The sequence below is a fragment of the Vespula vulgaris genome, chromosome 21, assembly GCF_905475345.1.
Source record: "Vespula vulgaris chromosome 21, iyVesVulg1.1, whole genome shotgun sequence".
Taxonomy (NCBI): Eukaryota; Metazoa; Arthropoda; class Insecta; order Hymenoptera; family Vespidae; genus Vespula; species Vespula vulgaris.
In genome coordinates this window covers 871,717-896,958 of record NC_066606.1, presented here as the reverse complement: position 1 = coordinate 896,958, position 25,242 = coordinate 871,717, and the positions used below count along the sequence as shown (strand labels likewise).

Below are 25,242 nucleotides of genomic sequence, written 5' to 3'. Positions count from 1 at the left end.
TCTTTGCCTCCTTCGGACGAGTGCGTCTATCATTTATCTTGTTTTATTTATTTTATATATATACTATTATTATTATTATTATTATTATTATTATTATTATTATTATTATTTTATTATCGTACAATACTACTTTGTCTTTTATCATCGAGCAAAGCTCGAAGATCATTAATACTTATTTTTGATAAATATCTTTCGCCGTCTTTTCTTTTCCTTTCTTTTTTTTTTTTATCTACGTTTAAATTCCTACCTAGATTTACCATCACGTCAACTCGAAAGATTTATCGACGACAACGATTTCCTTTACAGAGGCAATTTACGCTGATTCTACAAGCGAGAGACGAGGCGAGCGCCGGCGTCATCGAGGAAGCGAGCTACAGCGGAATCGTCCTGCCTGGCCCAACGTGGCACACTCTCAATCATCAGGGCAGAAATGCTCATTTGGCTTATCGCGTGCGCGTCCAATGTGCGGATCATTACTACAACGCGACTTGTACCAAGTTCTGCCGGCCGAGAAACGACATATTCGGTCATTACACCTGCGACGAGAACGGCGATAAAGTCTGCATACAAGGCTGGAAAGGTTCCGATTGCGAGATAGGTGAGCATAGATATCATTGCAATTTCAATTCTTATCTATACTTTTTTTTCCCACCCCAATTAAAACATAATACCGTTCTTCATCGATCCGAATACTATTGATTATCATGAGAATTATCGCGAGGATTAAAGTTAACAAAATTGCGAGGTAAGAAATATAATTCGTTCGTATATCTCTGTCTCACTTTTTTTTCGAGAAAAGTAGCATAAAACAAAGAAATCGTCAGGTAACAATGTTTCCAAGATCCAAATCTTTTCCAAGAACCGAGCAGCTCGGATCTGTTTTAATCGACTTCGGAAACGAGACTTGGAAAGTCGCTAACTTTTGTCTTCTTTACAAGCGTTCGTGCGAGATGGTCGTTCGACGATTTCCACGAGTCCAGATCACAAACGACAGGAGAAACTTTCGCGACGTGACAATGCCGAGTGCCACGTGTCCGTCTTCAAAACGCGATTCCTGGTTTCTAACGACCCGTGAGTCTGATCCCGTGAGAGCGAGAGAGAAAGAGAGAAATAACAGAGAGACGAACTCGGTCTAGCTCTGGAAAGAACACCTCGCGAGAGAGAAAGAGAGCAAGAAGAGAACGTGGGTTGAGATCAAGAGGCACGGCCCCTTGCGGATCGTAAAACATACGAATTATCTCGAAGCGTGCCTCAATGGGCGGACGTTAGACGCATGTCGTACGATCTTACAAAGGTAGCGACATCACGCCAGGTCTTGGCTCGCACAATGGAGCGCCAGGCTAATATATAACAGCTCTTTCTTCGCTGCTTAATCGTTACTTCCGTCTCACTGTGATTGCGACTCACCGGGTCGCAGTGTCACATCCCATCTCTCTTCTCTTTTCTCTCTCTCTTACCCTTATTCCAATCCATATTCATATTCATTTCGCGACCTTGTGAGACCGAACCGCAGTACCGTTCCACGAGAGAATCATTACTTCTCTATTTCTACACGCTAAAATCGGTCGGCGCGGTTGAGCGTTTCTGAAAATGATTTATTAAAATACCGTCTATTTTCGATCGGCTATGTTCGATACGATTCAAGGATCCGATCCGAGCTCGTGTTCTCTCTCGATAGAAAAAAAAAAGAAACGCTTTTAGAGATGATTGCGCGGTGATCCGCTGTATCCAATCTTTCTCTTTCGTTGTCAAGGAGAGATTCAATTTGAGGATTTATGAAGGAACGAATAATTTCTTTCGGGCGCGCGTTCTACTTCCGAGCCCGGAAAGGAAAAACGAAAAAGAAAAGAAGAAAAAAATATATAAAAGATCGATGAAACCCAATTAGGATCTATCGGGTAGAAATCGTGTACTCGTGAGACGTCGGAGTTGTTGTTCGGTGGTAACGTGTAGGAGAGAGAACTGGCTCTGACATTTTTGTCGCACTGTGAAAGGTCAATAGGAGAATTTCACTCGTGCATCCTCTTCACACGAGCTCTATGCACGAACCCGGCCGTAACGTGGCACGGCGGCTTGTGAGAGAAGTCAAATCTTTTCCGTGATAACATCGTCGTTCGTTCGGCACGCTCTCGACTCTTAGAAACTACACGGAAACTTCTCGAGACTAGATACGCATTAATACGTCCAAGAATTTCCCTAAACGATCATTGAAATTCCATCGAAGAAAAATATAAATCTTCCGCACGGTCTTACCTTTATATCCACGATATTGAAATATTATCCCGTTCGTCGATACAAATGAACTTGATTAACTTAAAAAGAAACATTCTTCTTTCTTACTTCTCATTATATTAATCATTTCGAATACGATGACCAGGAAAAATATTATAGTACGTTCTAACGAGCGACCAACGATATATTCGACTGTTCTTATTTAAATGCCTTACTCCGTATAAGTGCATTGCCACCTGTTGCTTTCCATATTCCACACCTATCAAGCAGAAAATCCGTTGATTATTTGCAATCCGTACGCGATGTAGTACAGTTTCTATCAGCTATATATCAAAGCTTTCGTAATTGCTTTTTAATCGATAGAATTCACGACTTCCCTCGAAGTTTTTCTAAATTCTTACTTGTAACGATCGATCGGAAAAACTCTGGCCGACTCTGGAAGGAAGTAGTCGTAGCCCGAAGGGAAGGAAATGGAGAGCGTAAATCGTGAGTTAATTTAACCGGCGCGGCGTCGACTTATGTGAATCAATCAACCACCAAGAGCTTCCTTCAAGCATCGACTAGATTTATAGTTTCCGAGCTACGAGAAAATGTTCTGTTCCTTCTTTATCTCCCCTTCTCTTTCTCTCTTTGACTTTTTCTTGAAGGAGGAAACGTCTAACGGCGTAAAAGCTCTCGAAGATGAAACGTGGCTTGATTGGCTCGAGATAGGATTGCTCGGTGGTACGCAAACGCGTTTTCGATCGAGTCCGATCGAGCATCGGCCACTAGTGGAGTAAAAGAGGCCTGCTGCGCTTGATGGTAGAACGAGAAGAGGGGGAGGCACGATGACGTGCCGTCATTTAGTACCTCGAGAGTATCCCGATGCAGTCGTATAAATATCCGTAAATGTCCGTCGTTCGTGAGGACGAGAGAGGCCAGGACTATTAATCATTAGAGATGCTGCGAAAGAGCAGGTATATTCCTATGTATCTACGTATGTTTTTACATATATACACGCTATTATATATACTCTCGCGAACGTATCTTCTATGCAAAAGCAACGTACATTTCTATGTTCGTGTTTATATATGTGTGTGTGTGTACACGTAGGCACTATGTACTTATATGATGCTTTTACGCGAGAAAGAGCGTGTGGGTATATTTGAAGCGCGTGACGTAACGGTAAAGTCCTCGTCGTCTTCGTCGTCCTCATCTCTTGTCTTCGATGTTCTCTCAGGAAAAGGGTCGAAAGAGTATATACGTACTCGCGTGTTGCCTCGCCATGAGTTTTCGTTTCACGTCCAAGGGAGATAATCCTTCTCTCTGTCGCTTCTCATCCGTCTTTCCGTCCCCTCGGCTAATTGAGTTGCCCGACTATAAAGCGATACTTCGTGCTGTCTTCGTCGACTTTCAAGAGGAACGAAATTACCGTTCCCGTGGATAGGAGATACCGTAATCGCATGAAATTGAGTTTGGGAATCGGTGGAAACGCGTGGAGATACGAAAGAATAACGTCCTTTGTATGCTCACGTCTTCTCTGCATTTTAAAAAAGATTTATCTTCGTATTGTGTGTTTTGAATATAGAAAAAAAAATAAAAACAAAAAATACGTTGATTTCAGCTGTCTGCAAAGAGGGTTGTCATCCCGTTCACGGCCATTGCAACGTAAGTGGTGAGTGCAAGTGCAGACACGGTTGGAGGGGTGAACTTTGCGATCAGTGTACACCCTATCCCGGATGCAAGCACGGCTATTGCAACGGCTCCAGTTGGCAGTGCATATGCGACACGAACTGGGGTGGCATACTCTGCGACCAAGACCTCAATTACTGCGGCACGCACGAGCCATGCCAGAACGGTGGCACGTGCGAGAACACGGCGCCGGATCAGTACAGATGCACATGCCCCGAAGGATTCTCCGGACCGACTTGCGAGAAGGTCGACAATCCTTGCGCCTCGAGTCCGTGCGCCAACGGAGCAACCTGCATCGAATTAGGTGAAAGCGCTCATTGTGAGTGCGCGCCTGGTTTTACGGGGCCTTTGTGCGCGACCGACATCGACGAGTGCGCCTCGCAACCCTGTCAAAACGGTGGTACCTGCGTCGACGGTAGAAACGGCTTTGTTTGTAACTGTCCACCTGCCTGGCAAGGTTCTCTTTGTCAATTCGACGTCGACGAATGTGCGCTCAAGGAATCACCTTGCAAGAATTCCATCAGTTGCGTTAACCTCGCCGGTGATTATAGGTAAGTCTGCTACGTGCATCCGTATTATTGCCAAATTTCATCTTCAAATTCAGATTATCAAATTATATAGATAGGCTGCGAAGATCAATCGTTTGGTAAAAGCGTTTCTAAGAACGAACGACATAAAATTTCGAGTAAAAAAATGAAATCATTCGTATTAGATGAATACGGCATATGCCACAGTGTGTACGTTACTTCGCCGCGAAGTAATAAAACCAATGACAAATTTTAGATGTCGGTGTCGAAGCGGCTTTAACGGCAAGAACTGTACGAAGAACATCAATGATTGCGTGGGACAATGTCAGCACGGTGCACTGTGCATCGATCTCGTTAACGATTATCATTGTAGTTGCACGGCTGGTTATTCCGGCAAGGACTGCGACGTCGACATCGACGAATGTGCCTCGAAGCCATGTCAAAATGGTGGAGAGTGCAGAGATCTGGTAAACGCTTATGAGTGCGTCTGTCCTGTTGGTTTCACCGGTTATCAGTGCGAGATCGATCGCGATCATTGCAGTCCAAATCCCTGCAGAAATTCAGCGCCATGTTTCAACACCCAAACCGATTACTACTGTCACTGTCCGGAACAGTGGCAGGGAAAGAATTGTAGCGAGTCAGCCTCGCAGAATCCGCAGTTTGGCGAGAATACGGACGATCAGTTAGGTTGCGGCAGCGAAGGAACGCCTTGCGGTGGCAGAGGAAGATGTAGCGGCGACAAATGCATCTGCGACCCGGGATATACCGGCGTACACTGTCACGAGAATATCAACGACTGTCGCGGCAATCCCTGCTTGAACGGTGGTACCTGCGTTGATCTCATAAATTCGTTTCAATGTATCTGCAGGGAAGGTTGGAGCGGAGATCTGTGCGATCAAGGTGAGCGTACGCTTAATCGACGTACGAGATTAAGAAAACGTCCAAGTTTCAAACAATTCGAAGCAAACTTTGAAACGAATTAATTCGACTTTCGAGAAGTAATACGAGGAATTTACATTTGCAGACGTAGACGAGTGTATGGCGTCACCTTGCCGTAACAATGGCACATGCGTCGACGGCGTCGCCGACTTCACCTGCATTTGCCGAAACGGTTGGAAGGGAAAAACTTGTGCCCTTCGAGGTGGCCATTGCGAGCCTGGTACTTGTCGTCACGGAGGAACTTGCCAAGATCGCGGAGATGGCTTCACGTGTCACTGTCCACCCAGCTGGGAGGGTGCAGCCTGTCACATAGCATCTCCAGCTTGTGCCAGTAATCCTTGCGAGAACGGAGCAACCTGCGTTAATACGGCCGATGGAAACTACAGATGCGTTTGCCGCGAGGGTTTCGAAGGGCCGAATTGTCTTCGCGACGTCGACGATTGTCAACCGTTGCCTTGCCTAAATGGTGGTAAATGCGTCGACGGAGTGAATTGGTTCAGATGCGAGTGCGCACCGGGCTTTACCGGGCCAGATTGTCGTATCAACGTGAACGAGTGCGCGAGCGATCCCTGCACCGCCGGAGCGACCTGCGTCGATGGAATCGCCAGTTACTCTTGCGTTTGTCCACCGGGTATGTATAACACGTACGATTCTTACATTAATAAAAGTAACGTTGTAAGAAAGAATATTGAATTACGCGCTTGATAAATAAGATCGACGTTTTAAAAGAAAGAAAGATAGAAGGGGGAGAAACAGAGAGAGAGAGAGAGAGAGAGAGAGAGGAGAAAGAACATCGATCCTGTTCATAATTCAGACCAGTTTTCATTCGAGGGCTGCTCGTACTTTACGATACAAACTCGTCCGGTGGGTTCTTACATCTTCTTTTTGTCCGTTCCGCAGGCAGGACCGGTATTCGTTGCGAGATTCGCACGGCCGGCGGTCCAGGATGCGTGGCAGCGAGTTGGGAAGACGACTGCAACATTTGCGAGTGTCGAAGCGGAAAGAATCGATGTAGTAACGTCTGGTGCGGTCAGGGTAACTGCTTGAACGGTACGTCCTGTCTGGCGCACGAGGTATGCGTTCCAAGCCCGGGAGAAAGTTGTCTCTCGCCGCCCTGTCCAGCTTGGGGTGAATGTCGACCGGTGGAAACTGGAAGAAGAGTAGGACCACCGGCATTACCGGCACCACCCTCCTGTTGGCCTGGTCAAGCGACACCAGGACCAACGTGTTCGAGACTGACCATACTTTTGAGAAGGGACACTTTGGCCTCCGGCACGTCGGTCGAATTGCTCTGCCGTAGATTGAGAAAACTCTTGGCCGATCCGAGGCGACCGCAACTGATAGTTCTACTTTGCGATCTCAAGCCGGGTGACAACGACACGGTCGAAGTCACGATTTTCTCGGAAACGGCAGCCGACGCAGCCAGAGATTTGGGCGAAGCACTTAGCCGTCCTATGGGCAGACCGCTCGCTCTTGCCTCGGTCTTAGAGGTCAAAGTTGAAACCGCTCTCATCAGCGAGCCCAGTTCCAATTCCAACAACGTGGCAGGTGGATACGTAGCCGTTCTTGGCGGTGCTCTGGCAACCGTCCTTCTACTTGCTCTCTTCGGAGGACTCTGGTATCTTAGGACAGCGAGGCAACGATCGAGCTTGACTGCGACAACCAGCAGCGAGACGTCCTTGCATCGTCATCGCAGTGACCTCGACGAAAAGTCGAATAACTTGCAAAACGAAGAAAACCTAAGAAGGTACGCAAATCCTTTGAAGGATCAAGATCCCGAACCACGAGTGTCCGTGGTGAGACCATTGTCCGGTGCTTCGCTCGGTCCTCTCGGTACGACGGAAGAGAGTCTCGAGATGGTATCGGAAGAAGGAAGACATCGTCTACCACCTCTCTACAAACCGCCCAGCGCCGAAACGAGAAACAACACGGCGAGTTTTAGTTACGAGGAGGGACCTCACAAACCTTACACCAAACCGAGAATACAGGAACCAACGTACTCGCATCAGCAACCTGGCACGAGTCAGACCTCGGGTCCTCATCAAGTGTTAACGGTACACGTTTGAACGTCCTCTCTTTTCTACCACATCACGGATTTCGAATTTCATTGCGATTTCACTCGATTTTTAAACCGTGCTTGAAAACTCCCAGACAGCGACTACCGCTTGAGTATTTGCTGTCTGGTAAAGGAAAACAAGTGTCTTTGTAAAACGTATTTATGGACGCTAACAAAATTACTGGCGTGCTAAGATCCTTACGTTAAAAGACACGCACGTGCTGAAAATGTCTTACTTCACTGATATTCCGTTAAAAAATTTAAGGAAAAAAACTATTCGACGATCGAAAGACGAACAAAAACTTGTATCTTGTCTTCCCACAAGTGAAGTTACGTAGGAAAAACGAAATCTATCGTAAATTGTTAAAATTTCTATTTAATCTTTTTCTACGTGTTCCAGAGTTCCCTTTTCTTATGACTTCATGATGCGACAATAAGCGCGATCGCGACGATTATAAGTAACTATAATGATAACATTATCTCTTGTTATCGTTGTACATATGTATATAGCTCGTACTTAGTAATTTTCGCTGTGACTGCACCGCTTCCAAGTGTCGGCAATCACGACCCTTGATATCTTAAAGTTTGATACGCTGTTGTTCTCGCATAATAAATAGAGATCGTACGCGTTCGTTGTTATCATATAAACAAATCCTTTAGGTGAGGCACGTCGAAGTAAACGAAAAGAAAAAAAGAAAAACAAAAAAAAATTAATAAATAAAATAAAATAAACAAGAACATATGTATGTATGTACACGTACACGTATTAACCGGGGTGAGATTCAAATTATCCATGGATGATGTCGTTCTCGAAAACTTTTTTGGGAGACTTTTGTCCTCGTAAAAATGCGTTACTTACACGTACAACGTACCGTATATTAACACGTACTGCTTACGATTTTATTGTTAGATTAAAACTGATTACTCTACTAAGCAACGGACACCGGAACCGGAAACGCGTTAATCCTTGCGTTTGGATACTTACCAAACGTCTCTTAAATTCACTCCAGTGAAATCTTTTCCTAAGACTTACAATACATGCATACATACATACGTGTAATATGCCGATAATGTGCGATAGATCGATTGCGAAATATATGTATTTAGAATGGTGTAACCTTCGGACGTTCCTTTCGGACGATATTATTGTGATACTATTACGGAACGACTTTCCCACGGTCGTTTTCTACTTTTCTCTCTCTCTCTCTATCTCTCTCTCTCTTTCTTTCTCTCTCTCTCTCTCCGTGTTTCTTTTTTCTTTTTTCTCTCTTTAATTTTCTTTTTTCTTTTGTTAAGCCTCTCGTTGTAATCCTCATTCGACTTTCAGCTCAAATTAAAACTGAGCACGAAAGAAGCGAATCGAATTTCGCAGCACTATATCGTCATAAACGAAAAACGTATATATTGTGTATGCGCCGTGTTGAGAAGACAAAAAAAACGAACAAGAAAAGCAGTGAATTTGGCAATACCTTTACTAGGTAGTACGGTGTATGCAAAGTACGAACGTCTATCGGCATCTCGAAGCGCTCGAGAAAATGCGATGTAGGTTAAGATAATGAAAGCAAGGAAGTGAAAAAAAAAAAATAGAAAGAAAAGACAAGAAAAATTAGTGTAAATACGCCGCTTTTACTTAACGATTGACTATATTTCAGTACGACTAAAAGGAGAAAAGTGAAAGAACCTCTGATCCTAATTATATTTCTCTCTCTTTTTCCTTCTCTCTTCTTCTATATCTTCATCTCTCTTCTCTCTCTCTCTCTCTCTCTCTCTCTAAATAATTTTACTCGCGTAAACGAACGTGCGTTTTTAATTTTAATTTAATCGATAAGTCACAAATGTGATTTTTCTATATTCGATGTTATCTCATAGAGATAGTTGTCAAAATGAATAAACTGGTAGGTCTCTCGTACTTTTGATTCGATTCACTATAGTGATCGATTAATCTCGTACTTCGATATGCGATTAATAAGAAAAAGAGCGGCGTAGTCAGCCTTCGCGAAGAATTGTAAATAGAATAATAATTCCTTTCCCCTTTTTATCCACAAGTACATGGATCGGATCATTCTTTTGCCGAGCTCCCTAGCAGAACTCTTTATCTAGATGTGCAATTTTCTTTTGTGGTCTTTTTTATATGTTTCGTGTTTTTTTTTTATTTTTATTATTATTATTATTTTTTTTTAATATCGTTCCAGCGATTTTACGAGCGAAGCGTCGATTAGTTTATAAACGAGTTGCATAGCTCGCGATAGGCATACGACACGATAGTTTAACACGAAAGAAACGAATTTCTTCTTCTACTTCCTTTTTTCTTTTCCTTTTTTTTTCCTTTAATAAAATAAATCCTTTATTTTTTACGAAGAAAAATTATATCACCGTAGGAATATACATATAGGTCCGCGACGATTTATATATATATATATATATAAAAATAAATATATTATATATTATATATATTAAATATTATATATATATATTATTTTATATTATATTATTTTATTTTCTATTTCTATTTCTACTTTCATCTACGCTAATTATTCCTACATCACGGGCAATAGTTCGCATCGACGAGGAATTCTTTCGATTTCTTTCTTCTTAAAAATTAAAATCGGTAGTCCGGATTATCGATAGTTCGGAAAGGTCTCGAGGATCGATCGTGTTCGATCTTACGTTGAACCGAGAGACGGAAAAAAGAATCGAGACGATCGTTCGAACTAATGCCTTTGGTCGACGATAGATAGTTAATAAGGGATACACCCACGCGTTGTGAATTGTGATCGATCACTCGTCTACGACGATGCCGAGTAAACGAAACGAGCGAATACATTGTGTAAATAAGCTCCTCCCTATCCCCTTCCATCCTCTTTTTCCCTTCTCTCGCATAAGTTTACGACGATGAAGAGTTTCAATAAAAAGTACAATCCTTCGTCGATGCTTTTCTTTTCTTATTTTCTTTCAAACATTTTCCACATCAGGCCTCTTTTGCTTCGACGATTAATAAATAAATTATATCGTATAATTTTGTTCTTTCGTAACGAAATCTTTTCGAACTTAATATCAAGTATAATAAGAACAACAAAATACTTCTTTACCTTCGAAGATAACGTTGATACGGTCGGTAATATAGATGCCCTGTTTTACTAACCGGAAATTCGATCGGTAAGTCATAACCTCGACAATACTTGCGTTATTTATACTTATCATAGTTTAACACGAAAGAAACGAATTTCTACTTCCTTTTTTCTTTTCCTCTTTTTCTTTAATAAAATAAATCCTTTACTTTTTACGAAGAAAAATTATATCACCGTAGGAATATACATATAGGTCCAAATAATATGATTAATAAATCACAAATAATTAAATTGAACTTACGAAATATCATAGGATGTAAGTGACAAGTTAGACGAACTGGAATTAACGAAGTAGGAGCAGCTTGAAACACGTCTGGATAGTTGCTTACACGAACGATAACTGCGATGTGGAAAGTCGTAACAAGGGCGAACTCTCGGTCGTCCTTTCGTTGTTTACACGCGCTTTTGCCGATACTTCCTAAATTCTTGGAATATTACGCGATATTATTCGTACTCACCTACACGTATTCGTACTCACATACACGTGTGTGTGTGTGTGTGTGTGTGTGTATGTATAAATAAATAATAAACTTTTATCACGCTCGACTGCTTTTTGTCTTGTTGCTTGTCGGAAATTGGAAATTCGTAAGTAAAAAATGTTTTCGCGATTGCCGGGAAATATATTATCTATATCTTAATACCATCTTTGTCTCTTTATTTAAGAGCCTCGCTGTATGTAATAAAAAAAAGAAAAGAAGATAGACACGTTTACGTGTAGAGGGCTTACGTTAATACTATTTTTTAACGTACTGCGTAGAATTTTTGCTGGATTTGTAGGCTTCTTGTAAAAGCTGAAAAATATTAGATCGATATTAATAGAACGGAAAATTAATCGCGTGCCTATGGAAATGTATATGTATATGTATTTGTATACTTACGTGCATGTGAATATGAAAATCGTTCAAACGCGAAATAAAATCAAACGCGACTAATTAAAGAAAGATTATTGATTAAAGCGTCGTTAATAGACGGAATCGTTAATAATGATCGATATATCGCGAAAATATCGACAGAAAATTCGATACGAGTAGAATTTTTAAGAGACGCCGCGACGACGATTTTATTTTCGCGAATATCTTTTAACGCGACTCGTTTTCGGCAAAATCCGAATATGAAATAACGATGTAATTATTTGTAATTGACGAAACGAGATGGCGCAGTATGCCGACTACGTCATAAAGCGTTATGGCTACTTTACAAAGCACGTAACTTTTCGATTTATAATACGAAAATATCGAAACCTCAAAAATCATTCGAACTTCGCATAAATGCGATAGAATAGTTTTTTGTACGTTTGTCTAAGATACTATTTTAGAATTCTGCTATCTGTTTGTCTGCCGAAGTACTATTAGCAATGCAAAGTGTTAATACTTGAATGTTTAATTAGAAATGGATCGAAAGGATCGAGAAATTTCGATAATTTCGTTAGGAGGTTTACTTTCGAGATTATTTCGATCTTCGTCGTATCGATCTCTCGAAAAGAAAATACTATCGTTTCGTGCCAAACTAAGTAAATTTGAATAAATTCGATGAAATTAAAACCCATTTAACTTCGATGATTTGGTTATTTCTAAATTAAGTGTCAAGATGAACGATATACAGGTACGTGCGTATACTATATATATATGTAATAAATAAAAAATATGGAAAGTTTAAGAAAATATGAATATGTTATAGCCACATAAGGAAACTTCGATCAAGGAACTTTACGATCTGGAATATGATTTTGAAACGTGGGGGTACGAAGAGGATATCGAGATACGCAAGGAATACGAAGAGGAATCTGAGTCGATCGAAGAATCCGATATTTCGGAGGATATCTTAGACGATCTCGAACGAGATAAACTGATCGAGGAAGATGAGAAGATGAAGAAAAAGAAAAAGAAGAAGCATTTATTAGTCGGTGTAACTTAAATTTGGTAACTTTAATTAAATTGGTCGCGAATAATGCTATAGAATCGTTTATGTTCGAACCTAAATATTTAATTTGCGATTATACGTAATTAGAAAATTTGAGAATGCGTTTCAGATTCGAAAAAAAGAGGAGGTTTCGGTGGAAACTTTGATTACTCCAGAAGAAATAGATGACACTTTAAAAAGTTTACGCAGCGAATCTTCGATTCATCTTTGCTTGAGAGAGATCGATATCAGTGACTCGCAGATGAAGTTATTGAATCTGCACACTATTTTTCCTGTTCCAAGCGATCCTGGTACTGGACCGGCATTTTGGTTGCTTACTACTGAAGAAATCTTTGAGGAAGACGGCGTATATAAATTTGACGAGCACGTAAAGAGCAAAGGTCTAAAAGTGGTACATATGATCACCGATATGTTGCAATCGGATTGCATCGATTTACAATATTATGGGATCGATCCACGTATCGTCGAAATAATTTATTATGCCCTAAGAAATAATGGTTCTGTTCAAATGATAGATCTTACGGTACTTTAACGAATTCGTTTGATCGTCGCACGTTTCAGATGATCGATATTCTAATGGGTAATTTTAATAATTCGTAGGACAATAGATTAACTAAGAAAGCTTGTCATTATTTGGGTAAATTGATACAGAAAAGTATCATGATAATCAGTTTGATTTTGTCCAAGTGTTGGATCGGTCCTGAGGGTATGAAAGAACTTTGCGATGGGATATCGGCTTCATTGACCTTGGTCACTCTCGATCTTAATTCTTGCAACATCCAGGATAAAGGATTAGAAGCATTGGCATTCGCGGTAGAACATAATGGAAGTTTGGAAGAGCTCTCTTTAGCGGATAATAATTTAAACAAAACATGTACCGAACATCTCTGCTATCTCATAACAAATTCTAAATCGATCAAGTGGTTGGATTTATCATGGAACTCGTTGTACGATGAGCATACTTGGAAAGCTTTGACCAGTGTATTAGCGAGAAACCGTACTTTGGTTACTTTAAATTTATCGTGGAACGGGATCGGTACGGAATGCGTTAAATATTTAACGATTATTTTGAGAGTTTCACGCCTAGAAATATTGGATCTAAGTAGTGAGATAATTTATACTTTATGATAATTTATAACGATGAAAATTAAATTTACATTTTGTTATAATTGTTTTATTTGATTCGAAGATAACATGCTTACGAAACCTGATGCCGAAAGCATGTCGACATCTCTATCAAGAAATAGCATATTAGAAGAATTATATCTAGGAAATAATCCTTTAGAAGCGGAAGGTGCTTTTATGCTGATTTCGTCGGTTAATCCGAAAAATTCGCCAGAAAGCAGTCTTCGTCTTTTAAATTTAGAAAATGTCTGGGCAGACAAGACTGTTCTGCCAGAATTAGATACAATAGAAAATGAAAGGCCATGGTTACAAATCGTGTTAGGTGGTATTTATAGTAATTACACGCTAGTAGGACCGAACGTTATGAAAATTTTTTTAAGAAGAGCTGCCTATGAAGCAATGGCACAAAAGAAACATAAACATAGAAAAAACTTTGGACATTTTGTATTATCTTTAAACGATAATCCGATAAGTCGAGGTATATGTTACACGATTATAATTTATCTACACATTTTTAAAACGATATTAAATTAGAAACCTAGGAAATTTATAACAAATGTTGTTCTAGAACGATTTAGAAAATTAATCAGAGACTTCAAATTGAAATTATCTAAATCACTTATTAAAGAAATCATATCGGCTTTCCCTGGACCAAAAAAAACTGTCGATCAAGGACTTCTAAAAGCTGTTTACTTAAAAGAATTTCCAGATACAAAACCGCCTCCAGTCAAACCATCAAAACTTCGTGCGGAAAAGAAAGAAGAGGTCGAAATAGAACCTGAAAAGCCAGAAGTAAGAAAAGAATATAAAGAAAAGGTTAGTTTAAAAGATTACGAATCTGCATAAATTATTACATATATGTTTAAAATTTTATAACTACATATCTTACTTTATTTATGGCCATATAAAGTATCCTGAACCGAAAGACATGAGAGAAGTTGAAGAATACATGATTGATGATTTCTATGAAGACTATTATTAAAACTATCAACGATTACACACATCTTATCTATTAAATACAAAAACATATTACTTTGTATATATCATATAATAAATTATTCCAGTAACTGAAAAATACTGATAATGTTATAACGAAACGCATTAAGAGAGCCAGCGAATGAAATTATATGTATATAGAAATTTATTTTGCGTGTACGTAGATATTTTTTTTTTACGAATTATTTCACTAGACTTTATTTTGAGCACTATTCGTGTATCTATAATAAATTAAACATATTAGGATAAAGATAAAGTTAATCAATATAAAATATTCTTGCTGCAATATCACTGATAATCCAATTAATACCCTCCACTAAATTTTCTCCCGTTACTGCAGAACATTTATATATCTGCCAGTGATGACTTTTTATAGTAGGTAATTCCAAAATTTCAGCAATGTCCGACGCTGATAATGCTCCAGGTAAATCTTGTTTATTAGCGAATATCAAGAGACTTGCTCCTTCTAATCTTTCTTCTTGCAATAATTTGTACAATTCTACCTTACAATCTTCTAATCTTCTGCGATCCGCACTGTCAATTACCCAAATAAGTCCATCAGTAGACTCGAAGTAGTTCCTCCAATACGATCGTAATGATTTTTGTCCACCCACATCCCATACATTCAACTTATAACCACGATGTTCTAAAGTTTTTATATTGAAACCAAGCGTTGGAGATATCGTATCGATAGGTTCTCCATTTATTCTTTTCAGAACTGTGGTTTTACCTGCATTGTCCAATCCTCTAAAATATTATTTTCATCTTAGAAATTAAAGTGCGAGTTTCCAATATAAAAATAAACAAATTTGCGATATCATACGTACAACATTAGAATTCTCATTTCTTTTTCTTTCTGCTTCAATTTCTTCAATACCGTTAATAAACCCATCTTTGTGAAAGTTTTTACGAAGAAAATTTGTTCTGTCGATCATTCGATCCACGCACTTCTTTATTCGGACATACTATTACAAGTATATATCGTGTTATTCATACAATTTTTTTTTATTTCCCGATCGTTTCGTCCGTGATTTATATCAAGATCCGATTCGAATAAACGTCCTATAAAAATAATCATGTTGAGTGATTTTTAAAAGAAAAATAAATATATCATCGACGCATAACCAATCAACAATATATAACCTTTACGCGTATCAATTCGACAATTACTATTTTCGAAAATATTTACCTTTTGTATATAGTCACAAGTAATTTAAAATCTAAATAGAAAAATTTCATTAGTCTTTTACGAGGCTTTCTATTCTTATAGATTACTTTTTGCGACAGTGCTTAATAATTTTTTATTTAAATGGAGGAGTTGTAATGACATTTACGAATTAAGATTGGTAGCATTGATACACTAAGTGAAGAAGTGCAAGTTTATGGTGATATTTACGAATTGATGTTGGCAACATTGATTCACTAAATAGTAAAGTGCAATTATTTCGGTCCTCGTCTTCAAGCGGTTTGGATGTTTTCATTTTTTTGCCAAACAATAATTAATCCTTCTCCGAAATATTAAATATTTTACGCGATGGGTTGCGATGGTGGAACGATTCCTCGCAGAGATGAACTTGTGAGAGTAAAAAAGAAGCCAGAGCAAGTACGTATATCTCTAAGTACATAAAAAATGTTTTGTACACATTAGATAACCAACAAAATTAATCTCAAAGAAAGAATCGAAAAAAATGTTAATATCATTATATCGCGATAATTAAATCGAAATTCTGTGCGATTTAATATCTTACATGCGTATCGTTTTACAATATATTTATTTAATAAAACGTTTGAAAATTTTGCAGAAAGACAAGGATGCCGAGTTAGCCTTCAGATGGAAACATTGTACTATACGACAGTTACCGCTACAACCACCGGTTGTAGCTTGTGGATTAGGTCGGCTTTATAGCAAGGAATCAGTTTTGGAAGGACTTCTCGATCGCGATACTCTTCCAGAATCAGCAGTACATATAAAAAATTTGAAGGATATAAAAAATCTTAATCTTACTCCTAATCCAGCATTTAATGGTAACAAAGCAGAAAAAGGAGATTGTTATGTAGATGGTGGAAAGAGTCCATACATCTGTCCAGTTATTGGATTGGAAATGAACGGAAAGTACAAGTTCTGTTTTCTGTGGACATGCGGCTGCGTCATGAGTGAACGTGCTCTCAAAGAAGTAAAAACTTCCGTAAGTAATGTGTAAATTAATTTTTTATTTTGAGATTTATTAGAAACTTTTTATAACGTAATTTGTTTTCATATTTTTAATATCGAAAAAATTTTTTTTTGTCATAGGTATGTCACAGATGTCAGCAACCTTTTACAGAAGCAGATATTGTTATATTAAATGCAGATGGGGACGACCTTCAATTAATGGAAGAACGTTTAAATGTGCGAAAAATTGCACAGAAATCATTGAAAAAAAAGAAGAGAAGTAACGAAAGTACTTCGACAGAAGTTAATGAAAAGGATGAAGTACCAAAAAAGAAAATTAAGAAGGAAGAAAAATCCACTATACCTAAGAAAAACATAAACAGAAATGAAGCAGAAGATCCTGCATATAGAAAAGCTAAAGAGAGTTACAGTGTTGCAAAGGATCCTAAAGCATCTGAAGTTTTCAAAAGTATTTTCACAAGTCATAAATCTGCTGTGGATCAAGATAGGGCACATTGGATTACGTACAATCCATTTTACAATTAGGTTAAGTTTTTTTCTTGTTAAGATTTTCTTTTAAATACGCTGTATCTCTAAATTTTTTTTTTTTCTATTGAAAGAGAAATGTATATCTGAGATTGATAATTAATACACGTACTTAAGTAATATTTTTAATTAATTTCGTTATCATTGTTGAAAGTGGTGATTTAAGATGTAACATAATGGAAAAACTGTATAATGTGCAAAAAGTAATAAAATATTTATTAAAATTTCCACCAAATTTTATATATATATATGGCCACTCATATATAGTTTATTTATTATACTCTTATTTATAGCGGAAAATAATTTATAATTATAAATTTTTTAAGAATAATAATGTAAATGATAAGCACTTATCAAGTTATCTGATGTAACGTGACGTTCTTCGTCGGTATAGACGAGATTGTGATTTATGTTTCATATTTTCTCCGATAGAGCGCACTTAAGTATCATTCGGTAAAAAATGTGACAGCGGGAATACGAAATAGTACAAAGCACGTGTTTTATCTTTCGTATTAAAATTGTAAGAAATGTAAGGATTGATATAAATGTTTTACGTTTTTATACGTTAATATCACAAATTTGGTCTTTTTTATTCTTTCCATATAGAATATTTCTTTATGTAAATAATAACAAAAAGACATACGACACATAACCTATAATAACTATTTATACGAGCGTTATTCAGTGATAAATTTCTTATATTATTTTATGTAATTTTTAAAACAATTTTTTATAGATTTTAACCAGGAAAATATGGCAAATGAAACAGTGACGGACGAGAAGGTAGAAGACGATAAAACTACAAAAACAGATTTTTTAGTGTTAGGTTCTAAAAGCCACAAGAAAAAACGTGAAGTTAAAAGAGTATTACCGAATTGGTTAGCGCATCCAGAAATAATATCTGCTGATTTAAGCAGTGGTCCAACATTGGATGAAATGGATTCTATTTTAGACTCGCAGCTTATTGAAATTTTGAGAGCAAATGGAATTGATAAGTTATTTCCAGTTCAAGCTAGTATATTAGCTTGGTTGTCGAAATCTGAGAAAGACAGAAAATTAGGATGGTGGCCACGAGACATTTGTGTTTCTGCACCTACAGGCAGTGGTAAGAGTTATCTGATAAATATCGTATAAGTAATTTTTTTTTCCTTTTTTTTTTTTTAATAAAAGTGTAATAAATCATAATAACATAATTTTATATTTTAGGTAAAACCTTGGCATATGTATTACCAGTTGTACAACAATTGCAATTTAGGTTAGTACCAAAAATACGTTGCTTAATTGTAGTGCCAGTGCAAGAACTGGCTGTACAAGTTCACAAAGTTGTGATCACTTATACATCTTATACAAATTTAAAAGCAGGTTTGATTACGGGTGCCTCATCTTTTGAACAGGAACAGAATAACATAATAAGGAAAAGTAAGGATTTATTTAAAACAAATTTGATTTTAATGATAAATCTTAATAGAGATAAAGAATCTAAATTTTTTTACAGCTCTTTCTGATGAATATATAAGTACAGTAGACATATTGATCGCTACACCAGGCCGTTTAATCGATCACATATTAAAAACTCCTGGCTTTTCCTTAGAATCGCTTCGTTATCTTGTTATAGATGAAGCGGATCGTGCAACTGAGTGGTTGCAGTATATTCCTGAAGCTCACTCAGGTGCACCGCCATTAACTTTGGAAAATTTATCTTCAAGGTATTATCATACGATCTTATTAACGATATATCTTTCGATATATTTAACGATATATATTAATCCATACAACATTTAAACATTATTGTATGTTTTAATTATAGTCCTCCATTTGCGCAGAAATTATTGTTCAGTGCAACTTTGTCGCAAGATCCACAGAAACTAAATCAATTCAGACTCTTTCAACCAATACTCTTTACGTCGGTAATAGTTTCTGACAAAGATACAGATGTAAATTTGGATGAGGAAGTAGGCAATTTTTTAGGACGTTATACGGGTCCGGAAGAATTAAAAGAACGCGCAGTTGAGTGTTCTCCAGAGTTTAAACCGATTGCACTTTATCAAATTTTGGTACGAAAGAGTACTATTCCTAAGACTTTGGTATTTACTAATTCTGCTGAGTCGGCACACAGATTATCATTACTGTTACAATTACTTTTATCCGAGAGGAACGTAGTTGTTGGAGAACTTTCTAGCAGAATCGTAGCTAAGCAACGTGAGGAGGTACTCAATAAATTTGCTTTAGACGAAATTAATGTGTAAGTATGTGCAAACGGTATAATCGACGTCAAGTTTTAATCATAAAATATTATTACGATAAATTGATGTATTCCATATGTTTTTTCTTTTAGTCTTGTTAGCTCAGATGCGTTAGCTAGAGGCATGGATATACCGAATGTTCAATTAGTCGTATCGTATGATCTTCCAAAGCATATTAAAGGATATATACATAGAGCTGGAAGAACAGGACGTGCAGGGAAATCTGGTGTCGCGATATCTATTCTTACGCACAATCAAATAGGAATATTTAAACAGATGTTGAGTTCTGTTCACAAAACATTACCGAAGGTGAAAGAAATGGAATTAACGGATATCGCGGATACATTGGATTATCAAAATCATCTTACTAAATTAAAAGATCTTTTGGAGAAAGAGAAGGTTACTACTTTAAATCGAATAAAAGCAAAGAAACGGAAATACAATCAACAATCAACAGGAGAAAAATAAATAAAAAGTTTATATCGTGATTTCTTTGTATCTATTCTTGCGAAAGTAATCTCCTGCAATAAAATAGGTTCAATAACGCCGTAAATACAGTTGATAGGGTAACATCGATAATAACATTTTATTGTCTGAAGTTAATAGTATCGTACATCATGCTTATACCCTACCGCAAATAACTCTATTAGCAGCTGAGATATCTTCAAATTGTTTACTAATTATTATTCCCACGGTTTTATTTCGTCGAAGGCAGATATATTCACAATTTTAATTTATAAAAGATAAATAATCATTTATCGAATAACGACATAGACGCAATTTTATTACTATTATTGCTGTGTGTAACTTCACTGCTCAAAGACCGACGATAATTGTCACGTCTTTGTGATAAAAAGGAAAATGGGAAAATTAGAAACTATTATTCACTAAATAAGATAAAAATTAATAGTTCGAAATATTTCACCAAATTGTGAATGAAGATAAACGTTATTTTTTTTTTCGCAAATCAATGATCCTCATTTTATACGATTTATGTTTCGATTTGCACGGAGATAGACACAGCATACAATAATAATTTGCAATAGTGCGGGTTTATCATTTCAATTTAAAGCATGTCTTAAGCTGTCGGGGTTTGCACAGTTAACTCGTTACATTAATCGCTTAAAGAATGGGAAAAATTTATTCGAAAAAAATTTGATTTCTTTTTTGTCGTCATCTCTCTCTCTTCTTCTCCCTCTTTATTTCTCTCCTTCTTTTTATAAATATCTTTTAAAATAACACTCATTTTTTTTCCTACGCTCAATTCTTTCAAATTTGTTTTCTTTAATTTTATACACCATCGTTCATTTTTTTGATTTTTCATTACGAAAAGGAAATCAATCCATAATAACAACAACAATCGATACCCTCGTTATCCACTTGGAGTTCTTGCAGACAAATCTATCTTTTCTTCCTTCTTTCTTTCTTTTTTATTTTTCTTTTTCTTTCTTTCTTCCTTTCTTTCTTATCATTTTTCGAACAGACAAAGGTAACGAAAAGTGACCAAGTTATCCCCGAAAGCTCAATAACTCCAGCAGCGAGAGGAATATCACGCTCGTATGCACAGGATTCACATTGAATTTATATTCTTTTAAGATACGTACATACATGCCCGAACGATATATACGTTTTTATAGCGAATCGAACCTTATCTTTTCTCGCATTCGTCAATATGTTACACTTTTATTATAATATATGTATGTATAGATTGAATGTTCATTTTATTAGTCGCGTTATACAAAATCTAGTTCAAATTTGACAACGAACGATGCGAACGCTTTTCATTAATTAATAAAAAGCGTTATTCTATTAATCATTCGTTATTCTTCATTAACGTTCCTATCGACAGAGTCAACACTGAATTTTGTATTATTTACACGAATAGATTCATTAACGTTTATACGTGTGTATGTACATACATATAATGTGGTCCTATATGATTCATATGTCTCGTTGCCATGTATATGTATTATCGTTCCTTAGTTTTAATTAATATTCAAACACCCGTTGTGCAAAGACCTTTCTGAAACTTATCGTCGATCGCGGTGTCGCTTTTGATTTCTTTAAGAAAATTAATTATGTTATTAAATAATTAATACTTATAATAACTTATTGGGATATGTAAGTACATATATATGTATATTTTGTAACGCCTATGTGCTTATAAAGTTAATTATGTCATACAGTTGAACGTAATCGTTTCAATTTGATTGTTATATAAGAATGAATTAAACGATTGTTTTTATAATTATCGACCGTGACCGACGAGTGAATAAAAGAATATTTTAAGAGGTTTGTAGAGTACATACATATGAAATGTGCACCTTTTGTGCGTAGAAACTCGCTGGAATTAAGTACGATTCAAATTCTTTATAAAAGATGACTGCTCTCTTTTAATTTGATAAGTATTAACGTTGATCGATGTAAATATTATTAATGGGAAGATGTTATTCGATGAAATTGAATTTTCAACTTTTAAGACGGGATAGGCAGTGGCGAATTTACGCACAGCCAATAGAGCAGGCCGTTTTGGACTTCGTAAAACAGAAGGAACACAATATTCTATAAGACACAATATAAATTTATATTATATAATAAATTTAACATCTCTATTGGCCCTAGTATATAATTCTTATTTCGATGTTATTTTTTATTATAATCGAATGTTTCACTAGTGCATTTCTTATTTCATTATTTGCACGAACAATTGAAACGAGAAAATATATTGTGCGTAATTAATTTATTTTAATGGAGAATCCAAAAATTTGTAACGCCTCGGGCCACTCGAAGGCTAAATCCGCCAATAAATGCAGATAAAATTATAAATTGAAATCTCGATAGCAATCGACGATAATCAGTTGATTAATACGATCTCGCATTATCATGTTTTTTCTTTCTTTCTTTCTTTTTTTTTCTTTTTCTTTTGTCATTATTACATTATCGTAGGAAGATTCCAGTGAGTTTATTAAACAAATATTCTCATTCAGATGGGAATCTACCATACTTTATTTATTGTCGTATCCTCTCCTTCTTCGCACAGAGACTACAGAATATCAGAATTCGATCAGTTTATCTATCAATAATAATTTACGAACCGACTTTGCAAAGTTCGGTCATACTTTTTTCTCGATCGTTACCAACGTTCTTTTTCACTTTCTTCTTTCTTCTTCTTTATTTTTTTTTCCTTTTTTCATCTTCTCGTTACAATAGAGGCCTTTTTAAAAAAATATTATGGAAGACGACACAATATTATGACATAATATAGACGGTTACTGTATACTTTCGTTCATATACGAAATATTGTTATAAAAATTATATAATTACGAATAAACATCGGACTACATTATCTCTATCGATTATGTGATATTGTTTGTAAGACATTGAAATATGATGAACGATAATAATAATAACAATAATGGTAATTAATGCTGACGATTTTAAGGACTCGTAGAAAAAAGAGAAATACATTGCACCTGTCATTTATAATTTTTTTGCCATCTAGATAAAAAGAAAAAGAAAAAAGCGTAAATAATTCGATAGTATTGTAAATGGCCAAATCATTTCTCTTTCGGTTTCATCCTTTCGTCGGTACCTCTTTCGTCCGAGTTTTATCACCAATCCGATTTTACATTAATTGCGACATATCTGTCACTTATCATCTGAAAGTTATCTACAATTTTAAATAATTCCGTTTATCTAAATAGGTCTACTAATATCTGGCACGCGAGAGCCAAGTTAATCTACTCACATACATTCACAGTTTCGTATTTACAGAATTTTTTATCGAAAGAATCCTTTCGTTTTTGGTCGCACCATAATTACTTTATGTTCGCTCTTTTTTTTTATTTTTTATTTATTTTTTTTTCAATGGACCTAAAAATTTACGTCCTCGTGTTTATTACATCGATTAGAAGGAAGACCTTGTTCTTTTTTTTCTGTTTATTTTATTTTTATTTTTATTTCTTTTTTCGTACGGTATCGATAGTTTCACCGTATTGTACTCTTCATTCTCTTTCTCTCTTTCTCTCTATTTTTTCTTTTCCTTTCACTCTTTTCTTTTCCTTTTTTCTCTTTCCATTTTTATTAATTATTAGCTTATCAAAGAAATATGATTTATACATCTATAACGACGCAACTATGGAATGCTAATTTGCGAAAGAGCCGATGCGATTTATGAAAACTATCGTTAAATAAATTCATAAAAAAATGTAGAAAATTTGTTCGTAGGAAATATTTTCTCGATGATATTATTTAGATCATTTAGAAACTTTACCGATATATGTATGTATGTGGGTAAATACGTATGTGTACGTGTTATAACTTAAACGACAAATAAGAGAATAATTGTGAAATTAGATTTGTACTCGTTTTGCTTATTTCGTATTTTATAGAGTATATCTTTTCTATGTGATAATCGAAATCATCGCCTAAGGAGAGTTAAATAAAATAAAAGTAATAAATGAAATAAAAGATATAAATATATTAAAAATCAAATAAATATACAAGTTAAAATTTTTCAAGGGAAATCATGCGATAATAAATCGAGGACAGTCAGAATCCGTGCGAGGAAGATTAATTCTTCTCATTCTAATAATAAATTAAACTTTCTTTCGTCTCTGATATTTCATCAGCGTGAACTTGGATTGTTCGTGTATTTACAGTCACGTATTTATTCGTATTCCGTCAGAATGGAAAAATTTCTATTTGATATCGTAGGATTGTCGCATACGCACGGTGCGTTTTCATTTTAATCTCATTACTGCCGCAATAATACCGGAACATATAAAAGGAAAGCTTTTATCGTAACGCGTCTATGTTTTTAAATAATAAAAAATACGGAAAGGAAGATTTAAAAGTACAAAAGAAAAAAAATAAAATATATATGAAAATAGAATCGTATGATCTAAATTGAAAATGTAATATATGAAATCGTAAATAAAACAAGGCAAAAGAAAATTTCATATATTTTACGAATAATCAGTATCAGAAGGGATATGAAAAAGACAAAAAATATATATACATATATATATATATATATATATAGGAGAGAAAATCATTTTGATCTCGATCACAACACGGATAGCACACGTCGTCGTCGATGGGCTTCGTACAAATTGACGAGATTTTTCATTTTAAAAAAAGCTCGTCAACCTCAACAAAAGAAGGAGAAGAAAAATAATGTCTCGAACAATCGGACCTTGTCTAGAACTCGCTGCGTTAACGTTTATCCATGGTGGAGAGATAGAGGGAAGGGGTAAGGGCCGATCGGTTTTGCCTTCGTGCAAAGTACTACCAGCCATTATTTGCGTTGTTCCAAGGTCATCTTCGTTCCCTATCGAATCCGAATCATAACCGTCCAACGTGTGGACTTTTCGTCTGTTGTTAGTGTTTCCGCCATTCGTCTTTTTCTTTTCCTTCATAATCGTCTTTTTTCGTTGCCTAATCTCCGTATTCTTCATCAAAATGCTCGGCGTCGTCTTATCGACGAGTTGCAACTCTGTCGAGAAAAAAACGAAAAAAATAATCGAATAGTCGAATAATTGCCATCAAATCGATCATTTTTAATACCTTCAATAAAAACCAAAATACAATGAATTAATAACGAATAGAATAAGTAAGTTATTTCAATAACAGAACAATTATAAAATACACTATACGAGATTTGTTCGTCTGTAGATTTCAAACGATGTTTAAAAACAAACTACGT

At 36.3% G+C, this 25,242-nt stretch overlaps 6 protein-coding genes across 30 annotated transcripts in view; 4 read left to right on the top strand and 2 right to left on the bottom strand.

The window, feature by feature from the left end:
* The window catches only part of LOC127071368 (protein jagged-2), a 107,833-nt gene extending 97,932 nt beyond the window's left edge, over nucleotides 1-9,901 (top strand). For all 19 annotated transcript variants that reach the window (XM_051010587.1, XM_051010588.1, XM_051010575.1 and 16 more), the window contains 5 exons: nucleotides 307-598; nucleotides 3,836-4,454; nucleotides 4,687-5,330; nucleotides 5,455-6,000; nucleotides 6,270-9,901. In XM_051010587.1, coding sequence (XP_050866544.1) covers nucleotides 307-598; nucleotides 3,836-4,454; nucleotides 4,687-5,330; nucleotides 5,455-6,000; nucleotides 6,270-7,435 — 3,267 coding nt within the window. In that variant the 3' untranslated portion in view covers nucleotides 7,436-9,901. The remainder of the gene's footprint in view (nucleotides 1-306; nucleotides 599-3,835; nucleotides 4,455-4,686; nucleotides 5,331-5,454; nucleotides 6,001-6,269) is intronic.
* Nucleotides 9,902-11,296: 1,395 nt separating this feature from the next.
* Nucleotides 11,297-14,637, top strand: LOC127071372 (uncharacterized). The gene is made up of 6 exons (XM_051010602.1): nucleotides 11,297-12,155; nucleotides 12,231-12,996; nucleotides 13,074-13,578; nucleotides 13,663-14,076; nucleotides 14,167-14,414; nucleotides 14,509-14,637. The coding sequence occupies exons 2-6, from the start codon at nucleotides 12,715-12,717 to the stop codon at nucleotides 14,578-14,580; spliced, it is 1,521 nt and encodes a 506-aa protein (XP_050866559.1). The 5' UTR covers nucleotides 11,297-12,155; nucleotides 12,231-12,714; the 3' UTR covers nucleotides 14,581-14,637.
* LOC127071381 (ADP-ribosylation factor-like protein 2) lies at nucleotides 14,446-15,945 on the bottom strand. Its single transcript, XM_051010620.1, has 3 exons — nucleotides 15,784-15,945; nucleotides 15,422-15,656; nucleotides 14,446-15,341 (listed from the first exon to the last, which is right to left on the bottom strand). Exons 2-3 carry the CDS (start codon nucleotides 15,484-15,486, stop codon nucleotides 14,852-14,854), a joined length of 555 nt encoding a protein of 184 aa, XP_050866577.1. The 5' UTR covers nucleotides 15,487-15,656; nucleotides 15,784-15,945; the 3' UTR covers nucleotides 14,446-14,851.
* A 74-nt stretch (nucleotides 15,946-16,019) lies between these two features.
* On the top strand, nucleotides 16,020-17,527 carry LOC127071378 (replication termination factor 2). Its single transcript, XM_051010614.1, has 3 exons — nucleotides 16,020-16,197; nucleotides 16,397-16,780; nucleotides 16,888-17,527. Exons 1-3 carry the CDS (start codon nucleotides 16,129-16,131, stop codon nucleotides 17,290-17,292), a joined length of 858 nt encoding a protein of 285 aa, XP_050866571.1. The 5' UTR covers nucleotides 16,020-16,128; the 3' UTR covers nucleotides 17,293-17,527.
* A 201-nt stretch (nucleotides 17,528-17,728) lies between these two features.
* Nucleotides 17,729-21,826, top strand: LOC127071371 (probable ATP-dependent RNA helicase Dbp73D). Its single transcript, XM_051010601.1, has 6 exons — nucleotides 17,729-17,821; nucleotides 18,029-18,397; nucleotides 18,499-18,711; nucleotides 18,788-18,998; nucleotides 19,100-19,534; nucleotides 19,628-21,826. Exons 2-6 carry the CDS (start codon nucleotides 18,046-18,048, stop codon nucleotides 20,001-20,003), a joined length of 1,587 nt encoding a protein of 528 aa, XP_050866558.1. The 5' UTR covers nucleotides 17,729-17,821; nucleotides 18,029-18,045; the 3' UTR covers nucleotides 20,004-21,826.
* The window catches only part of LOC127071373 (lachesin-like), a 104,364-nt gene continuing 99,885 nt past the window's right edge, over nucleotides 20,764-25,242 (bottom strand). For all 7 annotated transcript variants that reach the window (XM_051010606.1, XM_051010610.1, XM_051010607.1 and 4 more), the window contains one exon: nucleotides 20,764-25,032. In XM_051010606.1, coding sequence (XP_050866563.1) covers nucleotides 24,668-25,032 — 365 coding nt within the window. In that variant the 3' untranslated portion in view covers nucleotides 20,764-24,667. The remainder of the gene's footprint in view (nucleotides 25,033-25,242) is intronic.

Coding starts and splice junctions, on each gene's coding strand:
- LOC127071381 (XM_051010620.1), bottom strand. CDS start 15,486: ATGGGTTTATTAACGGTATTGAAGAAATTGAAGCAGAAAGAAAAAGAA. Junction 15,342..15,421: donor GAAATGAGAATTCTAATGTT/GTACGTATGATA, acceptor ATAATATTTTAG/AGGATTGGACAATGCAGGTA.
- LOC127071372 (XM_051010602.1), top strand. CDS start 12,715: ATGAAGTTATTGAATCTGCACACTATTTTTCCTGTTCCAAGCGATCCT. Junction 13,579..13,662: donor AGAAATATTGGATCTAAGTA/GTGAGATAATTT, acceptor TTTGATTCGAAG/ATAACATGCTTACGAAACCT. Junction 14,415..14,508: donor GAAAAGAATATAAAGAAAAG/GTTAGTTTAAAA, acceptor GGCCATATAAAG/TATCCTGAACCGAAAGACAT.
- LOC127071371 (XM_051010601.1), top strand. CDS start 18,046: ATGGCAAATGAAACAGTGACGGACGAGAAGGTAGAAGACGATAAAACT. Junction 18,398..18,498: donor TTCTGCACCTACAGGCAGTG/GTAAGAGTTATC, acceptor TTTATATTTTAG/GTAAAACCTTGGCATATGTA. Junction 19,535..19,627: donor GCTTTAGACGAAATTAATGT/GTAAGTATGTGC, acceptor TTTTTCTTTTAG/TCTTGTTAGCTCAGATGCGT.
- LOC127071378 (XM_051010614.1), top strand. CDS start 16,129: ATGGGTTGCGATGGTGGAACGATTCCTCGCAGAGATGAACTTGTGAGA. Junction 16,198..16,396: donor TAAAAAAGAAGCCAGAGCAA/GTACGTATATCT, acceptor AAAATTTTGCAG/AAAGACAAGGATGCCGAGTT. Junction 16,781..16,887: donor TCAAAGAAGTAAAAACTTCC/GTAAGTAATGTG, acceptor TTTTTGTCATAG/GTATGTCACAGATGTCAGCA.